The sequence below is a fragment of the Narcine bancroftii genome, chromosome 1 (genome assembly GCF_036971445.1).
Source record: "Narcine bancroftii isolate sNarBan1 chromosome 1, sNarBan1.hap1, whole genome shotgun sequence".
Taxonomy (NCBI): Eukaryota; Metazoa; Chordata; class Chondrichthyes; order Torpediniformes; family Narcinidae; genus Narcine; species Narcine bancroftii.
This window is the reverse complement of record NC_091469.1, coordinates 162,396,889-162,414,314: the sequence shown is the minus strand read 5'-3', so window position 1 is coordinate 162,414,314 and position 17,426 is coordinate 162,396,889. Positions and strand designations below refer to the sequence as shown.

General features: G+C 49.8%; 1 protein-coding gene across 3 annotated transcripts in view; it reads right to left on the bottom strand.

The window, feature by feature from the left end:
- c6.2 (complement component 6, duplicate 2) overlaps positions 1-17,426 on the bottom strand; it is a 101,017-nt gene that overhangs the window by 52,498 nt on the left and 31,093 nt on the right. For all 3 annotated transcript variants that reach the window (XM_069884028.1, XM_069884043.1, XM_069884033.1), the window contains exons 7-9: positions 15,048-15,248; positions 14,359-14,599; positions 5,503-5,625 (exon numbers count right to left, since the gene is read on the bottom strand). In XM_069884028.1, coding sequence (XP_069740129.1) covers positions 5,503-5,625; positions 14,359-14,599; positions 15,048-15,248 — 565 coding nt within the window. The remainder of the gene's footprint in view (positions 1-5,502; positions 5,626-14,358; positions 14,600-15,047; positions 15,249-17,426) is intronic.

The window sequence follows — 17,426 nt, the reverse complement described above, 5'->3', positions numbered from 1 at the left end:
AACATGGTTCCTCCGTGTGGAATGGGTTATTTGACCCAAACTGTTGACACCGAACGTGATGCCAATCTCTTCTTCTTACTCAGGTACCATTCCCAGGACCTTATCCCACCACCAGACATATCTCCCCCTCTCCTCGCCTTTCAGAAGGGACCGTTCCTTCCGGGGCTTCCTCACACACTCATCCCGTCCCACCAATCCCACCACCCCTCTCCGGCACCTTCCCCTGCTGCCACAGGAGATGTTACACTTGCATCCACACCTCCTCCCTCACCACCGTTCAGGGCCCTTCCCAGTGAAGCAACACTTCACTTGTGTATCTGCAGGAGTGATCTACCGCATCCGGTGCTCCTATTATGGCCTTCTCGACATCAGAGAGACTGGGAGATCACTTTGCTCTGTCCGTACCTGTGACCGGGACCTCCCAATGGGCCAACCATTTCAGTTCTGTATCCCACTCCCACACTCACATGTCTGTCCATGACCACCTGTACATTGGAAGGACGACACCCGATTCTCCAACCGGATGGCATCAACATCGACTCCTCTGGTTTCTGCTCGCTGACTCCCCAATCTCCCTCCCTTCCCCCCTCCCTCCGTCTTTCCTCCAGCTCTTTATCCCCTTCCCTCTCCATTTACAGAGCCATCTCCCCTTCCCCCTGCTTACTGGTGTGTCCTCCCTCCCTCTTCTTTCCGTGGGATCGAGTTCCTCCCACTGCCCTCCCCCCCCACCATTTTGTTCAGGCTTCTGCCCACATTTTCCCAAACCTTGATGAAGGGCTGGCGGGGGGGGGGGGGGGGGGTGTGTAGGTCAATTGCGTGTAATTGGGCATGCCTGTTACCATGCAGTACATCTAAATTTAAATTTTAAAAGCTCGTCACTGTTCAGATAACAATCTACCTGCCCGTTCCTCTGGCTGCCTTCCACTCTGAACCCTGACGCATGGTCTCACCTTGAAATGTCGACCGCATCTCCTCTCCGCCACAGGTGCTGACTCTCTTGGAGGTGGTGGAGGGAGGCAGGCTGTTTACAGGGAGCTAATGAAGAGAAAGTGGCTCGCCGCCCTTCCCTTCGCCCCCCCCGATAAAATGGATGTCCCGTACTCTGTCCATGGAGGCTGTGCTCACGTGGAGAACCACTGGAAATAGACACTGAGATCCTGCCAGCCCACCTCAACTGCCACAGTTAGTAGACAGGGGGATGGGCATAATGCCCTCAAGATTTAAGGCTTCCATGTTCAAGTTCATGTTTATTGGGATTCATTGCAAGAAGAACAGAATGTAAGAGCAGGGATGTGATGTTGAGGGTTTGTAACGCCCTGGTGAGACCTCATGTGGAGTATTGTGAGCAGTTTTGGGCTCTTCATTTAAGAAAGGATGTGCTGATGTTGGAGAGGGTTCAGAGGATGTTCACAAGGATGATTCCAGGATTGAAAGAATGAAGAACATTTGACGGCTCTCGGCCTGTACTTGTTGGAATTTAGGAGAATGAGGGGGGAATCTCACTGAAACATTTTGAATGTTGAAAGGCGTGGACAGAGTAGATGTAGAAAGGATGTTTCTCACGGTGGGAGAATCTAGGACAAGAGGGCACAACTTCAGGATTGAAGGGCGCCAACTTAGAACAGAGATGGGGAGGAATTTCTTCAGCCAGAGGGTGGTGAATCTGTGGAATTTGTTGCCACAGGCGGTTGTGGAGGCTGGGTCATTGGGTGGGTTTAAGGCTGAGATGGACAGGTTCTTGATCAGTGGGGAAAGAGTGATGGCTAGGGTGGGATGAGTCCTTTTATATGTTGGCTGCGTTTCCAAAGCTGCAGGAGTTGTTGATGGAATCTATGAGGGGGAGAGGACTGTGTGATGTTCTAAAAGATCATAAGATATAGGAGCAGCAATAGGCCATTCAACCCATTCAATCTGTCCCACCATTTAATCATGAGCTGATCCATTTTCCCACTAAGCTCCACTGCCCGGCCTTCCCCCCATAACCTTTGATGTCCTGGTTAATCAAGAACCTATCGATCTCTGCCATAAATACACCCAGTGACCCGGCCTCCACAACCGCCTGTGGCAACAAATTCCACAGATTCACCACCCTCTGGCTGAAGAAATTCCTCCCCATCCCTGTTATAAGCGGACGCCCTTCAATCCTGAAGTTGTGCCCTCTTGTCCTAGACTCTCCCACCATGGGGGAAGCAGTCTTTCACCATCTACTCTGTCCATACCTTTCAACATGCAAAATGTTTCAAGGAAATTAACCCCACATTCTCCTATATTCCAACAAATACAGGCCAAAAGCCGTGAAATACTGCTAATTCTCGGAATCATCCTTGTGAAGAGCCTTCTCTGACATGAGTACCCCCTTTCTTCATTCCACTGGCTGTCAAAGAATAGCTTCCAGTTACAGTCTGGAACAGAGTGCCGCTGGATGCAGGCAATGGTTAACACTGGAAAAAATTCATACATGCTGGAGACAAATAAGGCCTGGAGGGAATGTGTTCCAACTGTGGTTCTCCTGGGAAGCGTGTATTGGCCTGAGGGATGGGAATGTTTCAGAGTTCAGCAAAAGAGAACAGGAAAGTGGAATGCGAGAATGTTCGCAAGACATTCTACAGATGTGTAAACAGGAACATTTCAGAAAGACCAAAACTTTAGATGCACAACACGGTAACAGGCCCTTCTGGCTCATGTGCCCGTGCCGCCCGATTACACCCAATTAACCTACAAACACCCGTATGTTTTTTTTGAAGGAGGAATCCCATGCAAACACGGGGAGAACGTACAAAGAACGGGTGGATTTCAACCTGGGTTGCTGGCGCTATAACAGCATTGCGCTAACCACTACATTAAACGTGACGCCCAAAATGCTAGCCTTTCCAGGCAGAATGATAAGAAGTTGCATTGGGGAGGAATAAGGGCATGGCTGTGAAATTAAACAATTCTTTAATATTGGATCCCAGTCAGGAAGTTTTGGGAATCAATTGGCTTCAAAACTTGTTATTTCCTTAAAACTATTTTGAACAAACCTAATTTTTTCAGCTATTATTTCTCTTGGGATCGGTTCTTCAATACTTGCAAAATCGCGGAAACATAGAAAATCAGACATGCCAAAGCCATTCAGCCATAGAACCTATCCCACCATTCAATATGGCTTCTTGGAGCGTAGAACATTGAGGGGAGATTTGATAGAGTTATTTAAAATTATGAGGGGAACAGACAGAGTAAATGTAGATTGGCTTTTTTTAACTTAGGGTAGGTGAGATACAAACCAGAGGACATAGGTTAAAGGTGAAAGGGGAAAAGTTTAGGGGAAACTTCTTCACACGGAGAGGAGTGGGGGTGTGGAACGAGCTGCCAGCTGAGTGGTGAATGCAGGATCAATTTTAATATATAAGAAGAATATGTGGATGCGAGGGGTATGATGGGATCTGGACTGGGTGCAGGTCAGTGGGACTAGGTGAAATAATAGTTCAGCACAGACTAGAAAGGCTGAATGGCCTGTATCTGTGCTGTAGTGTTCTACAGCTCTATGGGTGATCAACCAGATTGAATCCCCAGTTCCGGTTTCCCCACAATGTCCCTTGAAATATTCGCCCAGGAAATATATCCAACTCCTTCAGGACTTCAACATCTTTCTGAGGTGGAAATTTATGTCTCTCTGGGGGAAGAAATTCCTCTCTACCCCTCAGCTCTTTATCCTTACTCCTGGTCTGCACTCCTCACTGGAATGTTCCTAGAACTATAAAACCACAGAACATTACAGCACAGGCCCTTCGGCCCATCTAGTCTGTGCTCAACTATTATCCTAGTCCCACTGACCTGCACCCAGTCCGTAGCCCACCATACCTCTCCCATCCACGTCCCTGTCCAAATTCTTCTTAAATGTTAAAATTAATCCCACATTCACCACTTCAGCTGGCAGCTCATTTCACACTCCCACCACTCTCTGTGTGAAGAAGTTCCCTTCACCCTTAACCCACGTCCTCTGGTTTGTATCTCACCCACCCTCCCTCTTAATTTTAAATATCAAATCTCCCCTCATTCTTCTCCGCTCCAGGGAATAAAGTCCTAACCTGTTTAACCTTTCCCTGTAATTCAGTTCCTGAAGTCCAGGCAACACCCAAGTAAATCTTCTCTGCCCTCTTTCTATCTTATTGATATCTTTCCTGTAGTTTGGTGACAAAAACTGCACACAATTTTCTAAATTTGGCCTCACCAATGACTTATACAACTTTATCATAACATCCCAACTCCTGTACTCAATATTTGATTATGAAGGCCAATGTGCCAAAAGCTCTCTTTACAACCCTGTCCACCTGCGACGCCACTTTCAAGGAATTATGTGTCTGTATTCCCAGATCCTTCTGTTCTACCGCACTCCTCAGTGCCCGAACATTCACCGTGTACGTCCTTTCTTGGTTTGTCCTTCCAAAATGCAATACCTCACACTTGTCTGCATTAAATTCCATCGGCCATTTTTCCGCCCATTTTTCCAGCTGCTCCAGATCCCTCTATAAACTTTGGAAACGTTCTTTGCTGTCCTATTGTGTCCTATCCAAACTTGCTGATCCAATTTATGACATTCAGGGCTGGGCAACCTTTTAATTTAGACATACAGCACGGTAACAGGCCATTTCGGCCCATGAGTACATACCGGGAGCTTATGTTAATTGGGCAGTATGGACTTGTGGGTCATTGATATCGATGACAAACAACAATGATCCAGCCGCAATCCCTGAGGCACAGCACTAGTCACAGGCCTCCAGTCTGAGAACCAATCATCCACTACCACTCTCTGGCTTCTCCCCTCCAGCCACTGCCAAATCCAATTCTTTCTGTATCTTAAAAAAAATATTTTTTAAATTTGGACGTACAGCACGATAACAGGCCCTTTCATCCCACGAGTCTGTGTCGCCCAATTTACACCCCATTAACCTACAACCCACGGTACGTTTTGAACGATGGGAGGAAACCAGAGTTCCCAGGGAATGCCCATGCAGACTCGGGGAGAACGTACAAACTCCTTACTCTGGGATTCGTGCCTCGGTCCCAATAGCTGGCACTGTAACAGCATGGCGCTAACTCCTCTGCCATCAGTGTCTGATCCCGACAGAATTGTGCAGGTTGAGATGGGGCCTCCTTTCATTCCTCCACAATCCACTGAACATAATCCGTATCGACCCGATCTCCCCTCATTCCACCAGCCCTGCTACGTCAGGGATCAGTGAACTCAACAGGTCAGAGAGTATCCATGGAGGGAAATGTTTTGGGTCAAGAGGTGGAATCGGAGAAATTACTTGTGTATAGGCAAGAAGTTGCTGGTGCAGGAGGGGTCCAGAGCTGATATAGGCCAGAAAATGTGAGACCCATTCCACCAATCTGTCTGGGCCAGCCTTGCTGCCACCCACGGCTGACCCACCCAAACTAACTTATCCTGGCCAACCTTACTGCCAAGACCTTCACCTCCCGGCTCAGTGCCCGGTGCTAGCGTAACCGTTACTCTCTCACCTTTGGTCTTCAGGGTCATAGAGTTCTGGGTGCACCTTTTGGACGATTTCCTGATTTTAATGAAGAGCACGCGGGTGACGGTCTCGGTGGTCACGCAATGTTGCAGCTCCGACTCCGTGAGGCCTGCAGGGGGTGAGGGTGGGGGAAGAAAGAATGCTCACAGTCAGAGGGCCACGGTGCAGGTGGGTGGTGGTTAGGGGGTTGGGGGAGGGGGGTTTGTTGTCACATGCACAAGTACCACGCACGTCTGAATGGAAATTCTCACGGCTGCATCGGCACAGGAGGGTAGGGAAAAGGAGAACAAGAGCAGGGGAGAGAGGGGTGAACGAGAGATAGAGAGAAGAGGGAGAGAGAGATGGGGGAGGGAGAGGGAGGATGAGAGGGAGAAAGGGAGGATTGGAGAGAGGGAGAGGGATAGAGAGAAAAGGAGAGAGATAGAGAGAGGGAGAGAGAAAATTGGAGAGAGGAAGAAGAGGGGAGAGAAAGAAAGGAGAGAGAGAGAGAGAGAGAGAGAGAGGAAGTCAAACATGATGCTGGAGAAACTCAGCAGGTCAAACAGTGTACTTTATATAGCAAAGATAGAGATACAGAACCAACGTTTCGGACTTGAGCCATTCATCGAGGTTTGAGTAAAATGTAGGTGTGGTGGGACACTAATGCAGTCATTGTACTGATTGGCCCACCCCCAATACTGTAACTCCTCCCCCTCCGGGATCCCTAATAAAGGTGGGATTGCCCAATCTCCTCCTTCAGTACTGCCTTGGAATCAGGCCAACAGCATGAAAGATATGTCTGTATTTAGAGTGATTAAAGCCTATTAATCTCGGCTTCAGGCCTGTTGGGTCTAATCGATAGCGCTACAATTTAATCACTATCCCTCCGTGCCATGGACAAGGCTATTCGAGAGGAGAAGCTGGACACTGACCCCAAGGATCCAGAGTCCTCTGTAAAATTCGACCATCGGCTGCACTGCCTGAACGCCTTTATGAGGTGACAAGACATTTGGGAAGAGGTTTGCACAGGTCGGCCACCGTGTCTTCCAGATGATTGGAGACTGTGGGACTTATCCAGCTCCCGAAGAACATGATCTACACCAGATACCTCCTGGGCAGCAGTCGACAAGTACCTGGTGAGTCAGTAGACGAATATACTTGAGCCTTATGGGAGCCGGGGAGAGCTTGAGGCTGCACCGACGTTACAGCAGCCATCTACCAGGAGGAGCTGATCAGGGACCCCTGTGTGGCCGGTCTCAGGTCTGATCATATCAGACAAAGGCTCCTGGATGTGGCCGATCTCACCAAGGCACTGGAGAAGGCCCAACAGAATGCGGAGGTTTAGTCCACCAGCAGCGCGGCCGCCACGTGGGGAGTCCAGGTGCTGCCATCTTGGGACACAGGTCCCAAACAGAAGCCGCCATCGCCGAGAACCCGAAGTGTTATTATTGCGGCCAGACAGAGCACCTGTGGAAGAACTGCCCTGCCAGAAGCGTGACCTGTTCCATCTGCGGAAGAAAAGGACACTACGTACGGGTATGTAGATCCAGACCTTCCCCTTGCAACGCCGTGTACGAACAGCGACCATCGCCATCTTGGACTGCGTCACTTCTGGTCGTGGAGAACAGCACGGCGGGGGCCCGAACACGATGACCGAGGTCGATGTGATTTCCAGTGGCGACTGCGTGTGAACCATGCGGGCAGCCATCTTCAGGGAGGAAGTCTTGGAGGCCGCTGACGCACACATACAGGAGCAGTGAGTCAGACAATGAACTGACGCTGGCATCATCGTTCTGGACCAGAGCATCCCACACCAATTAGTGAGGTTCACCATGGACATCGAGGTAAAAAGCTACATTACGAACTGCTTGTTCGACACGGAAGCACCGAAAGCTTCATCCACCTGAATACTGTCCAGCGCTACTCCCTAACAATGACCCCAGTCCAGTGTAAAATCTCATTGGCCTCTAAGTCTCATTCAACGGAAACCTGAGGGAGCTGCACAGTAACGTTAACCATGGATGGCACCAAATGCCAACTTAAAAGTGTTCTGATGGACTATGATGCCCCCCCCCACCCCCTTCACTATCCGTAATAAACAACTTTTAAACCACCTACAACTACGAGATCTTGTACCGGCCCGGGAAGCTCAATGAGCCTCCTGACGCCCTGTCCCCAGGTACCTGCACCAATGTGCAAGCAGATTGTCTCCGAGCCCTACTTAACAGACTTTGCCACCCCGGGGTCACCAGGCTCTATCACTTTGTGAGAGCCCATAACCTCCCGTATTCAGTTGAGGACATCGGGGAGCTGACCAGCAGTTGCCCAGTTTGCGTGGAGTGCAAGCACACTTCTACCGGCCGGAGAAAGCTCACTTGATCAAGGGCACATACCCCTACGAATGTCTAATTATGGACTCCAAGAGCCTCCTCCCCTCCACGAACCGGAATGTGTATTTTCTCAACAATGTTGACAAATACTCACAATTCCTGTTCACCATCCCCTGCCCAGATATGACTACAGCCACTGTCATTAAGTCCCTGTGTAACCTCTTCACGCTCTTCAGATACTCGAGTTACATCCACAGTGACTGGGGGTCCTCATTTATGAGTGAGGAGTTGCTCCAATACCTGCTGGCCAAAGACATAACCTCAAGCAGGACGACTAGCTATAACCGCCAAGGGAATGGCCAGGTGGAAAGTGAGAATGGCACCATTTGAACGGCAGTCCTCCAGGCCTTCATCAAAAGGGCTGCCCGTCTCCCAGTGGCAAGAGGTCCTACCAGAGGCACTCCACACCACCAGGTCCCTCCTCTGTACAGCGACAAATGTGACCCTGCATAAAAAATTATTCTCCTACCCCAGTGAGGATCAAAGGAAAGGTTGGAAGTCATAGAGAGGCTTGGTTTTTGAGGAATATTGGAAATTTGATTAGGAGAAAAAGGGAGGTGTACAACAGGTATAAAGAACAAGCTGACAATTTGAAGGAGGACTACAAGGAGTGTAGAAGGAATCTTAAGAAAGAAATTAGAAAGGCCAAAAAAAGGCACGAAGAGGCTTTGGCAGACAGAGTAAAAATAAATCCAAAGGGTTTCTATAAGTACATTAAAAGTAAAAGATTAGTGAAGGATAAAATTGGACCCCTTGTAGATAGCGAGGGTAGGCTGAGTGAGAAGTCTGAGGAAATGGGGGAAATTTTGAATGATTTCTTTGCCTCGGTATTCACTAGGGAAAAAAATATTGAACCAGTTGAGGTAAAGAAAAATAGTGGGGAGGTCATGAAGCATATAAGGATAACCGAGGAGGTAGTGATGGCTGTGTTGAAAAAGATAAAGGTGGATAAATCTCCCGGACCGGACAAAATATTCCCTAGGACACTCAGGGAGGCTAGTGGACAGTTAGTGGGGCCATTAACAGAGATATTTAGGATGTCACTGGCCATGGGGGTAGTGCCAAAGGATTGGAGAGTGGCGCATGTGGTTCCGCTGTTTAAGAAAGGGTCCAAATGTAAACCTGGGAATTATAGGCCCGTGAGTCTGACGTCTGTGGTGGGCAAGTTGATGGAAAGTGTTCTGAGGGATGGTATTTACAAATATTTGGAGGAACAGGGATTGATAGGGAGTAATCAGCATGGTGTTGTCAGGGGTAGATCATGCTTGACACACCTGATTAGGTTTTTCGAGGGGGTTACAAAAAAGGTTGATGAAGGGAAAGCTGTGGATGTTGTCTCTTTAGACTTTAGTAAAGCTTTTGACAAAGTTCCCCACAGGAGGTTAGGAAAAAAGGTGGAGGCATTAGGTATAAATGAGGAGATAGTGAAATGGATTCAGCAATGGTTGGATGGGAGGTGTCAGAGTGTAGTGGTAGAAAATTGTTTGTCCAATTGGAGGCCAGTGACTAGTGGAGTTCCTCAGGGATCGGTCCTCGGTCCACTATTGTTTGTTATATATATTAACGATCTGGAAGTAGGGGTGGAGAATTGGATAAGCAAGTTTGAGGATGATACAAAGATTGGTGGTCTGGTGGACAGTGAGGAAGATTACCGTAGATTAAAAGGTGATTTAGGAAGGCTGGAGTTGTGGGCTGAGAAATGGCTGATGGAATTTAATACAGATAAATGTGAGGTGCTACATTTTGGAAAGGCAAATCTAAATAGGTCATATACATTGAATGGTAGGCTATTGAGGAGTGCAGAGCAACAAAGAGATTTAGGAGTTGTGGTAAATAGTACCCTCAAGGCTGATACTCAGGTAGATGGTGTGGTGAAGAAGGCATTTGGAATGTTGGCCTTCATCAATTGGAGTATTGAATTCAAGAGTAGGGAGGTTATGATGAAATTGTACAAGGCATTGGTGAGGCCAAATTTCGAGTACTGTGTACAGTTTTGGTCACCAAATTATAGGAAAGATATAAACAAAATAGAGAGAGTGCAGAGAAGGTTCACGAGAATGTTGACAGGATTTCAAGGTTTGAGTTACAGGGAAAGGTTGTGCAGACTGGGGCTTTTTTTCTCTGGAGCGTAGAAGATTGAGGGGGGACTTGATAGAGGTGTTTAAGATTTTAAAAGGGACAGACAGAGTAAATGTGGATAGGCTTTTTCAATTAAGAAAGGGGGAGATTCAAACTCGAGGACATGGTTTAAGATTGAAGGGGGAAAATTATAAGGGGAACATGAGGGGAAATTTCTTTACGCAGAGGGTGGTGGGGATGTGGAATGAGCTTCCGGCAGACGTGGTCGAGGCGGGATCATTGGTTACATTTAAGGAAAGACTGGATCATTACATGGATAGGAGGGGACTAGAGGGGTATGGACCGGGTGCTGGTCAGTGGGACTAGGAGGGTGGGGATTAGTTATGGCATGGACTAGTAGGGCCGAACTGGCCTGTTCTGTGCTGTAAGTGGTTATATGGTTATATGGGAGATCAGCGTCGGGAACAACACTACTGGTCTAGCTGACAACCCCAGGACCTGTGCTACTCTGGAGATGCACCAGAACCCACAACACCAATCCTTTTGGTTGAGAAGGTCCACCTGATCCATGCAAACCCCCAGGATACCTACATGCAGTACCAGGATGAGTGGAGAGACACTGTCTCTGTCTGGGACCTGGCTCATGCAGGGGCTCCTGCAACTGAGGTGCTGGCTGAACCAACCACGGTTGATCAACCAGCAACCCCCCCCTCCTTCCCTGCGACTAGCAGAGATACGGCTGAGGATCCGACCCCACCATCAGCACCAGCTGCACTGCCACAACCCACCCCACCCCCCCGCAAACCAGCGCCAACTGATTCTGTTCAGCATCCGAATCGCAGCCCGTCACACAGAACACTGCCCAGGAGTCTGCAGCAACACCACGGCCGGCACTGTGATGGTCAGCTTGACGGACGAAACCACCGGACAGGCTGAACCCGGAAATAGACTCTGACACTTCACTCTGCCGGACTTTGTTTCAAAAGAAGGGGTGAATGTGGTGGAACACTATTAAAGTCAATATACTGGTTGGCCCACCCTGATACTGTAATCCCTCCCCTTTCGGGATCACCCAATCCTCTTCCTCAGTAAGGCCTTGTAATCGGGCCAACAGCATGTAAGATATGCCTGTAAGTTTATAGTGATTAAAGTCTGTTAATCTCGACTTCTGGCCTGTCGAGTCTAATTGATAGCACTTCATTAAGTAGGCGCTGGGCAGCTGCCAACATTTTTCCACACCTTGAAGGGCTCAAGCCCGAAGCGTTGGTTCGGGATCTTTATCTTTGTGACATACAGGAGACTCTTTGACCTGCTGAGTTTCTCCAGCACCGTGTTTTTACATCAACCACGGAGTCTGCAGACGGTCGTGTTTTACTTTTGAGAGGGAGGGAGAGGTCGGAGAAATAAAGAGGAAGAGAGAGAGATGGTGGTGATGGGGGAGAGAAGGGGAGAGCAAGAGAGGGAGAGAGAGAGAGGTGGGGAGGAAATGAGATAAGTAAGGAGGGACTCAAAAACTGAGAGAGAGAGAGAGAGAGAGAGAGCGAGAGAGAGAGAGAGAGAGAGAGCGAGAGAGAGAGCGAGAGAGAGAGAGAGAGAGAGAGAGAAGTACGGGGCAATAAAGAGAGAGAGAGAAACTGGAGAGAAGAGAGAGAGAGGGAGAGGAAGAATGGCGAGGAATGTGGAGGAGGGAAAGAGATAGTGGAGGGTAACGAGATAGAGAATGAGGAAGTGGGTCAAGGGAGCAACGCAGGGAGTCGGGTGGGGGAGATGAGGGGATATTCAGGGCAGAACGGAAGGGAGGGTATGATGAGAAACAGAGGGAGGAGGGGGATTATGAGGGAGGGAGGGAGGGAGGGAGGAGTGAGGACGTGAGGGATGGATGTAGGAAGGGAGGAATAGATACAGAGATGGAGAGGGGGTGGAGGGAGGGGAGTACTGTGGGAGGGGTTGAGGCAGATGAATGAGGATCGTATGACAAGATGGCTGAACATAGCCTCCCTCCACCTGCCTCCAATACCCTCCTCCCCCCCACCCACCCTCCCAATCCCATCCCATCATGCTCACCCTCAGCCCCTCACTTCCCCTCCTCTCACCCAATCCCTGTATCCTCCCAACACCCCTCTCCCCCTCCTCACCACACCCCCTCATTTTCCCCATCCATCCCCTCTTACTCAGCCCCTCCTGACCTCTTCCCATCACCGAATGCCCCCTCTCCCCAATCCACCTCTCCTCCACCACACTTTCCACTTACTCTTCTCCCCAACTCATCCCCACTTGCTCACCCTCAGCCCCTCCCGCCCTCTCCCCTCACCCAATCCATCTCTCTTCCCAAACCCACCTTCTCCCCTACCGTGCCCCTCTCCCACACCGTGCCCCTCTCCCACACCTCACCCCCTCCAGCTCACTCCAAGCCCCTCACTACCTCTCCCCCACCCAATCTCCATCTCACCCCCAACACCCCACTTCTCCCCCACCCATCTCCTCTCACTCACCCATCATCTCCTCCCTACCCCTTCTCCTCAATCACCCCTCTCAACCCACAACCACCCTCTTCCCCCTCCCATACCCCTCTCCTAACCCCCTCCCTTCACACAATCCCCCTCTCTTTCCTCTACTGTCTCCCTCACCCCATCTCGACCTGTCTTGCTCATCCCCATCCTCCATCAATCCTCTTGCTCCCATTTTCCCTGTCCCCATCTCTATCTGCTACTGCTTCTCCTCCCCTCCCTTTAACCGCAGTCCCCTTTCTTTCCCCAATCATCCCCTTCTCCCCTCCCCCACCATGTCCCCCTCCTGTCTCCGTACCCACCTCCCTTCCTCTCCCCACTCACCCCTTCCTTATATCGACCCCCTCCTCTCCCTTCCTCAAACAATCCTCACACTACTCTAACCCCCACAGCCTCTTCATCCACTCACTCCCCCACTCCTTCCACACCCCTACTTCCCTTCCACTCCCTCTGCACCCCCTTCTCCCCACTCCCTCACATCCTCCCCATTTCCCCCCACTCCCTCCCCACTCCCGCTTCCCCTGACTCCCTCCCCATCTCCACTCCCTCCCCACCCACAGTTCCCCCAGTTCCCCCACTCCCTCCACACACCCCCACACTCCCTCCCCACCCCCACTTTCTCCCCACCCCCAGTTCCCCCACTCCCTCCACACCACCCCCCCACTTTATCCACACCCCTGCTTACCCCACTCCCTCCCCACCCCCACTTTCTTCCCACCCTCACTTCCCCCAGTCCCTCCACTTCCCCCACTTCCTCCACACCCCTGCTATCCCACTCCCTCCCCACCCTCGCTTCCCCCAGTCCCTCCACACACCCCACTTCCTCCACACCCCGCTTCCCCCACTCCCTCCCCAGCCCCAATTTCTCCCCACCCCCGATTCCCCCACTCCCTCCACACCACCCTCCCACTTTATCCACTCCCCTGCTTACCCCACTCCCTCCACACCCCCTCTTCCCTCACTCCATCCACACCCCCACTTCCTCCACATCCCTGCTTCCCCCACTCCCTCTTCCCCACTCCCTCCACACCCATGCTTCCCTCACTCCCTCCTTACCCCCACTCCATCCACACACCCCCACTTCCTTCACATCCCCACTTCCCCCCATTTCCTCCCCACCCTCACTTCCCCTCCACTCCCTCCCCACCCTCACTCTCTCTGCAATCCTGTGCAAATGCCTCACTTGGATACATGCTCCACCTCTGGATGAGCGTCATACCCCAAAAGAAAGCCTTTGCTCCAGTGCAAGCCCCGCCCATCAGTGCATATTCCTTTCCCAGTGGAAGCCCTGGCCCCAAGTGCAATCCCAGTGCAAACGCCGGCCCTCCATGCAAGCCCCGCTCCTCCATGCAAGCCCCGCCCCAGAGCATGCCCAGACTCCAGTGAAATCCCTGCTCAATTTCAAGCTCCTTCCCAAAGTGAAAACCACACCCTAGTGCTAGCCCCTCTCCCCAGTGCAAGCTCTACCTGTGGTGGAACCACTGTTAATACTGTTCATATGTGCATGTCTGGCCGGCCCCTCGAATCCCCTAATAAAGGCGGAAATGCCATAACCCCTCCCCCAGAACAAGCTCGGGTCTCGGGACAGCGACACGAGACAAGCCTGTGTATGATCATAAAAGTCTCTCAGTCGGGTAACTTCTAGTCTTGGGAGTTATTGACAACACATTACTGCCCATTAGTGCAAACACCACCCCCAGCACATGCCCCACCCCCCCGCAATCCAAGCCCCTTAGTGCAACACCCTCCCCTGGTCTAAGACCCATCCCTCCATCCAAATCCCGCCGTACTGCAAGCCATGGCCCACAGCAAGCCCCGCTCCAGAGAAATCCCCTCCCCGGAGCAAGCCCTGTCCCCAGTGCAAGCCCCTGCCCCCATGGCACATACCTGAGGTCTGCAAGGAACTCCGGTCGTACTGGTACAGGAGATCGTAAACTCCACCTACTGCTCCTGAGCTGAAGTAATGAGTGCCAAAGTCCTGGAATATCCGGCTATAAAGAGCAAAGTTGTATTCGACAGGCAGGCTGCTCAGTGCTCTGAGGAAGGGCTCCGACAAGTGGAGATCTTTGTCCTTCATCACAAACTCGGAGACAGAAATCTTCTTGTGCACTCGGACGAAGGCAGAGTCCTGAATGGCAGCAAGAGAGGAGGACCTTGGTCAGTCCTTCCATCTCCCCGCAAGTTCACACAAACACCTTCCACCTGAACTTCAATCCCTCCCTCGCGTCCCGTCACACAATTCCAGGGCAGGGACACAGAGTGAAGCTCCCTCCACACCGTCCCATCACACATTCCCAGGGTCAGACAGAGAGTGAAGCTCCCTCTGCGCCGTCCCATCACACACTCCCGGGGTCAGACACAGAGTGAAGCTCCCTCCACATCGTCTCATCACACACTCCCGGGGTCAGACGCAGAGTAAAGCTCCCTCCACTCCGTCCCATCTCCTACTCCTGGGGTCAGATACAGAGTGAAGCTCCCTCCACACTGTCCCATCACCCATTCCCCGGGCAGGGATTAGTTCAGTTGATTCTGAGTGATTTCCTCCCCATGTGGATGCATTTCAAATCTCACTCTACCTTCTTCCTCGAAGCTTGAATAACCTCCTTGAATTTGGATTTTGTCGTGGATTTTTTGGAACTGCTGTGTCCAAACAGGATTGGGATATTAAAACCACTGGTCGCATCAGATCGTGAGTCTGATGACCTCGAAACTCTTGATTCATAATTGACGGCATCGGGGTAGAATTCATTCGTGACATCGTCCTCGAGCTTTGTTTCCTGAGGAGTGAATAATCCCCTTGATCAGATGCAGTGAAAATGGCATCACAGGTGGACAGGGTTATAAAGAGAGGTTCTGAATCAATGTATCGAGTCCAGGAGTTGGCATGTTATGGTGAAGTTATTTAAGACATTGGTGAGGCCAAATATGGAGGTTTGTGTGCAGTTTTGGTCACCGAACAACAGGAAAGATATCAATAAGATAGGAAAAGTGCCGAGAAGATTTACTGGGATGTTGCCCAAAATTCAGGAGTTGAGTTATAGGGAAAAGTTAAACAGGTTAGGATTATATTCCCTGGAGCATAGAAGAATGATGGGAGATTTGATGGAGGTATTTAAAATTATGAGAGGGATTGACAGAGTAAATGTAGATGGGCTTTTTCCACTGAGGGTGGATGAGATACAAACCAGAGGACATGGGTTAAGGGTGAAAGGGGAAACATTTAGAGGGAACTTCTTCACACAGAGAGTGGTGGGAGTATGGAACGAGCTGCCAGCTGATGGGGTGACTGCGGGTTCAATTTTAACATAACATAACAATTACAGCACAGAAACAGGCCATTAGGCCCTTCTAGTCCGCACCAAACCAAACACTCCTCTCTAGTCCCACCTACCTGCACAATGACCATAACCCTCCATCTTCTTCTCATCCATATACCTGTCCAGCTTTTTCTTAAATAATAAAATTGACTATGGCGCCACTATTTCTCCCGGAAGCTCATTCCACAACGCTACCACTCTCTGAGTAAAGAAGTTCCCCCTCATGTTACCTCTAAACCTCTGCCCCTTAACTCTTAACTCATGTCCTCTTGTTTCAATCTCTCCTACTCTTAATGGAAATAGTCTATCCACATCTACTCTGTCTATCCCTTTCATAATCTTAAATACCTCTATCAAATCCCCTCTCAACCTTCTACACTCCAAAGAATAAAGACCTAATCTGCCCAATCTCTCCCTGTACTCTAGATGCTTAAACCCAGGTAACATTCTGGTAAATCTTCTCTGCACTCTCTCCACTCTGTTTATATCCTTCCTATAATTAGGCGACCAGAACTGCACACAGAACTCCAAATTAGGCCGCACCAACGTCTTATACAGTCTCAACATCACCTCCCAACTCCTATATTCCATGCAATGATTGATAAAGGCCAGCATACTAAAAGCCTTCTTCACCACCCTATTCACGTGAGTTTCTACCTTCAGGGAACGATGTACCGTTACTCCTAAATCTTTCTGCTCTTCTGTATTCATCAATGCTCTCCCATTTACTACGTATGTCCTGTTCTGATTCTTCTTACCAAAATGAAGCACCTCACACTTATCAGCATTAAATTCCATCTGCCATTTTTTAGCCCACTTTTCTAAGCAGCCCAAATCCCTCTGCAATCCTTGAAAACCTTCTTCATTATCCACTATTCCACCTATCTTAGTATCGTCTGCATATTTACTAATCCAATTCACCACCCCATCATCTAGATCATTAATGTATATAACGAACAACAATGGGCCCAATACAGATCCCTGAGGCACACCACTGGTCACCGGCCTCCAACCTGACAGACAATTTTCCACTACCACTCTCTGGCCTCTCCCTTTCAGCCAATGTTCAATCCATTTGACTATCTCAAAATTTATACCTAAAGACTGCACCTTCCTAACTAACCTTCCATGTGGTACCTTATCGAAGGCCTTACTGAAGTCCATATAGACAACATCCACCGCGCTGCCCTCATCCACATTCCTAGTCACCTCTTCAAAAAATTCAATCAGATTGGTCAAACAGGACCTTCTGCCCACAAATCCATGTTGAGTGCTCCTGATCAGACCCTGTCTATCCAGATGTACTATCTCTAAGAACTTTCTCCATTAATTTACGTACCACAGACGTCAAACTTACAGGCTGATAATTGCCAGGCTTCCTCCTTGAACCCTTTTTAAATAACGGAACCACATGCGCAATACGCCAATCCTCTGGCACTATCCCCATCTCTAATGACATTTGGAAAATTACCGTCAGGGCCTCTGCTATTTCCTCCTTTACTTCTCTCAATGTCCTGGGGAAGATCCCGTCTGGTCCCGGAGACTTTATATTCCTCAAAAGCCCTAACACTACATCTTTCGTAATCACTATATTCTCCATATTTACCCAATTTGCTTTTTTTAATCTCACATATCCCA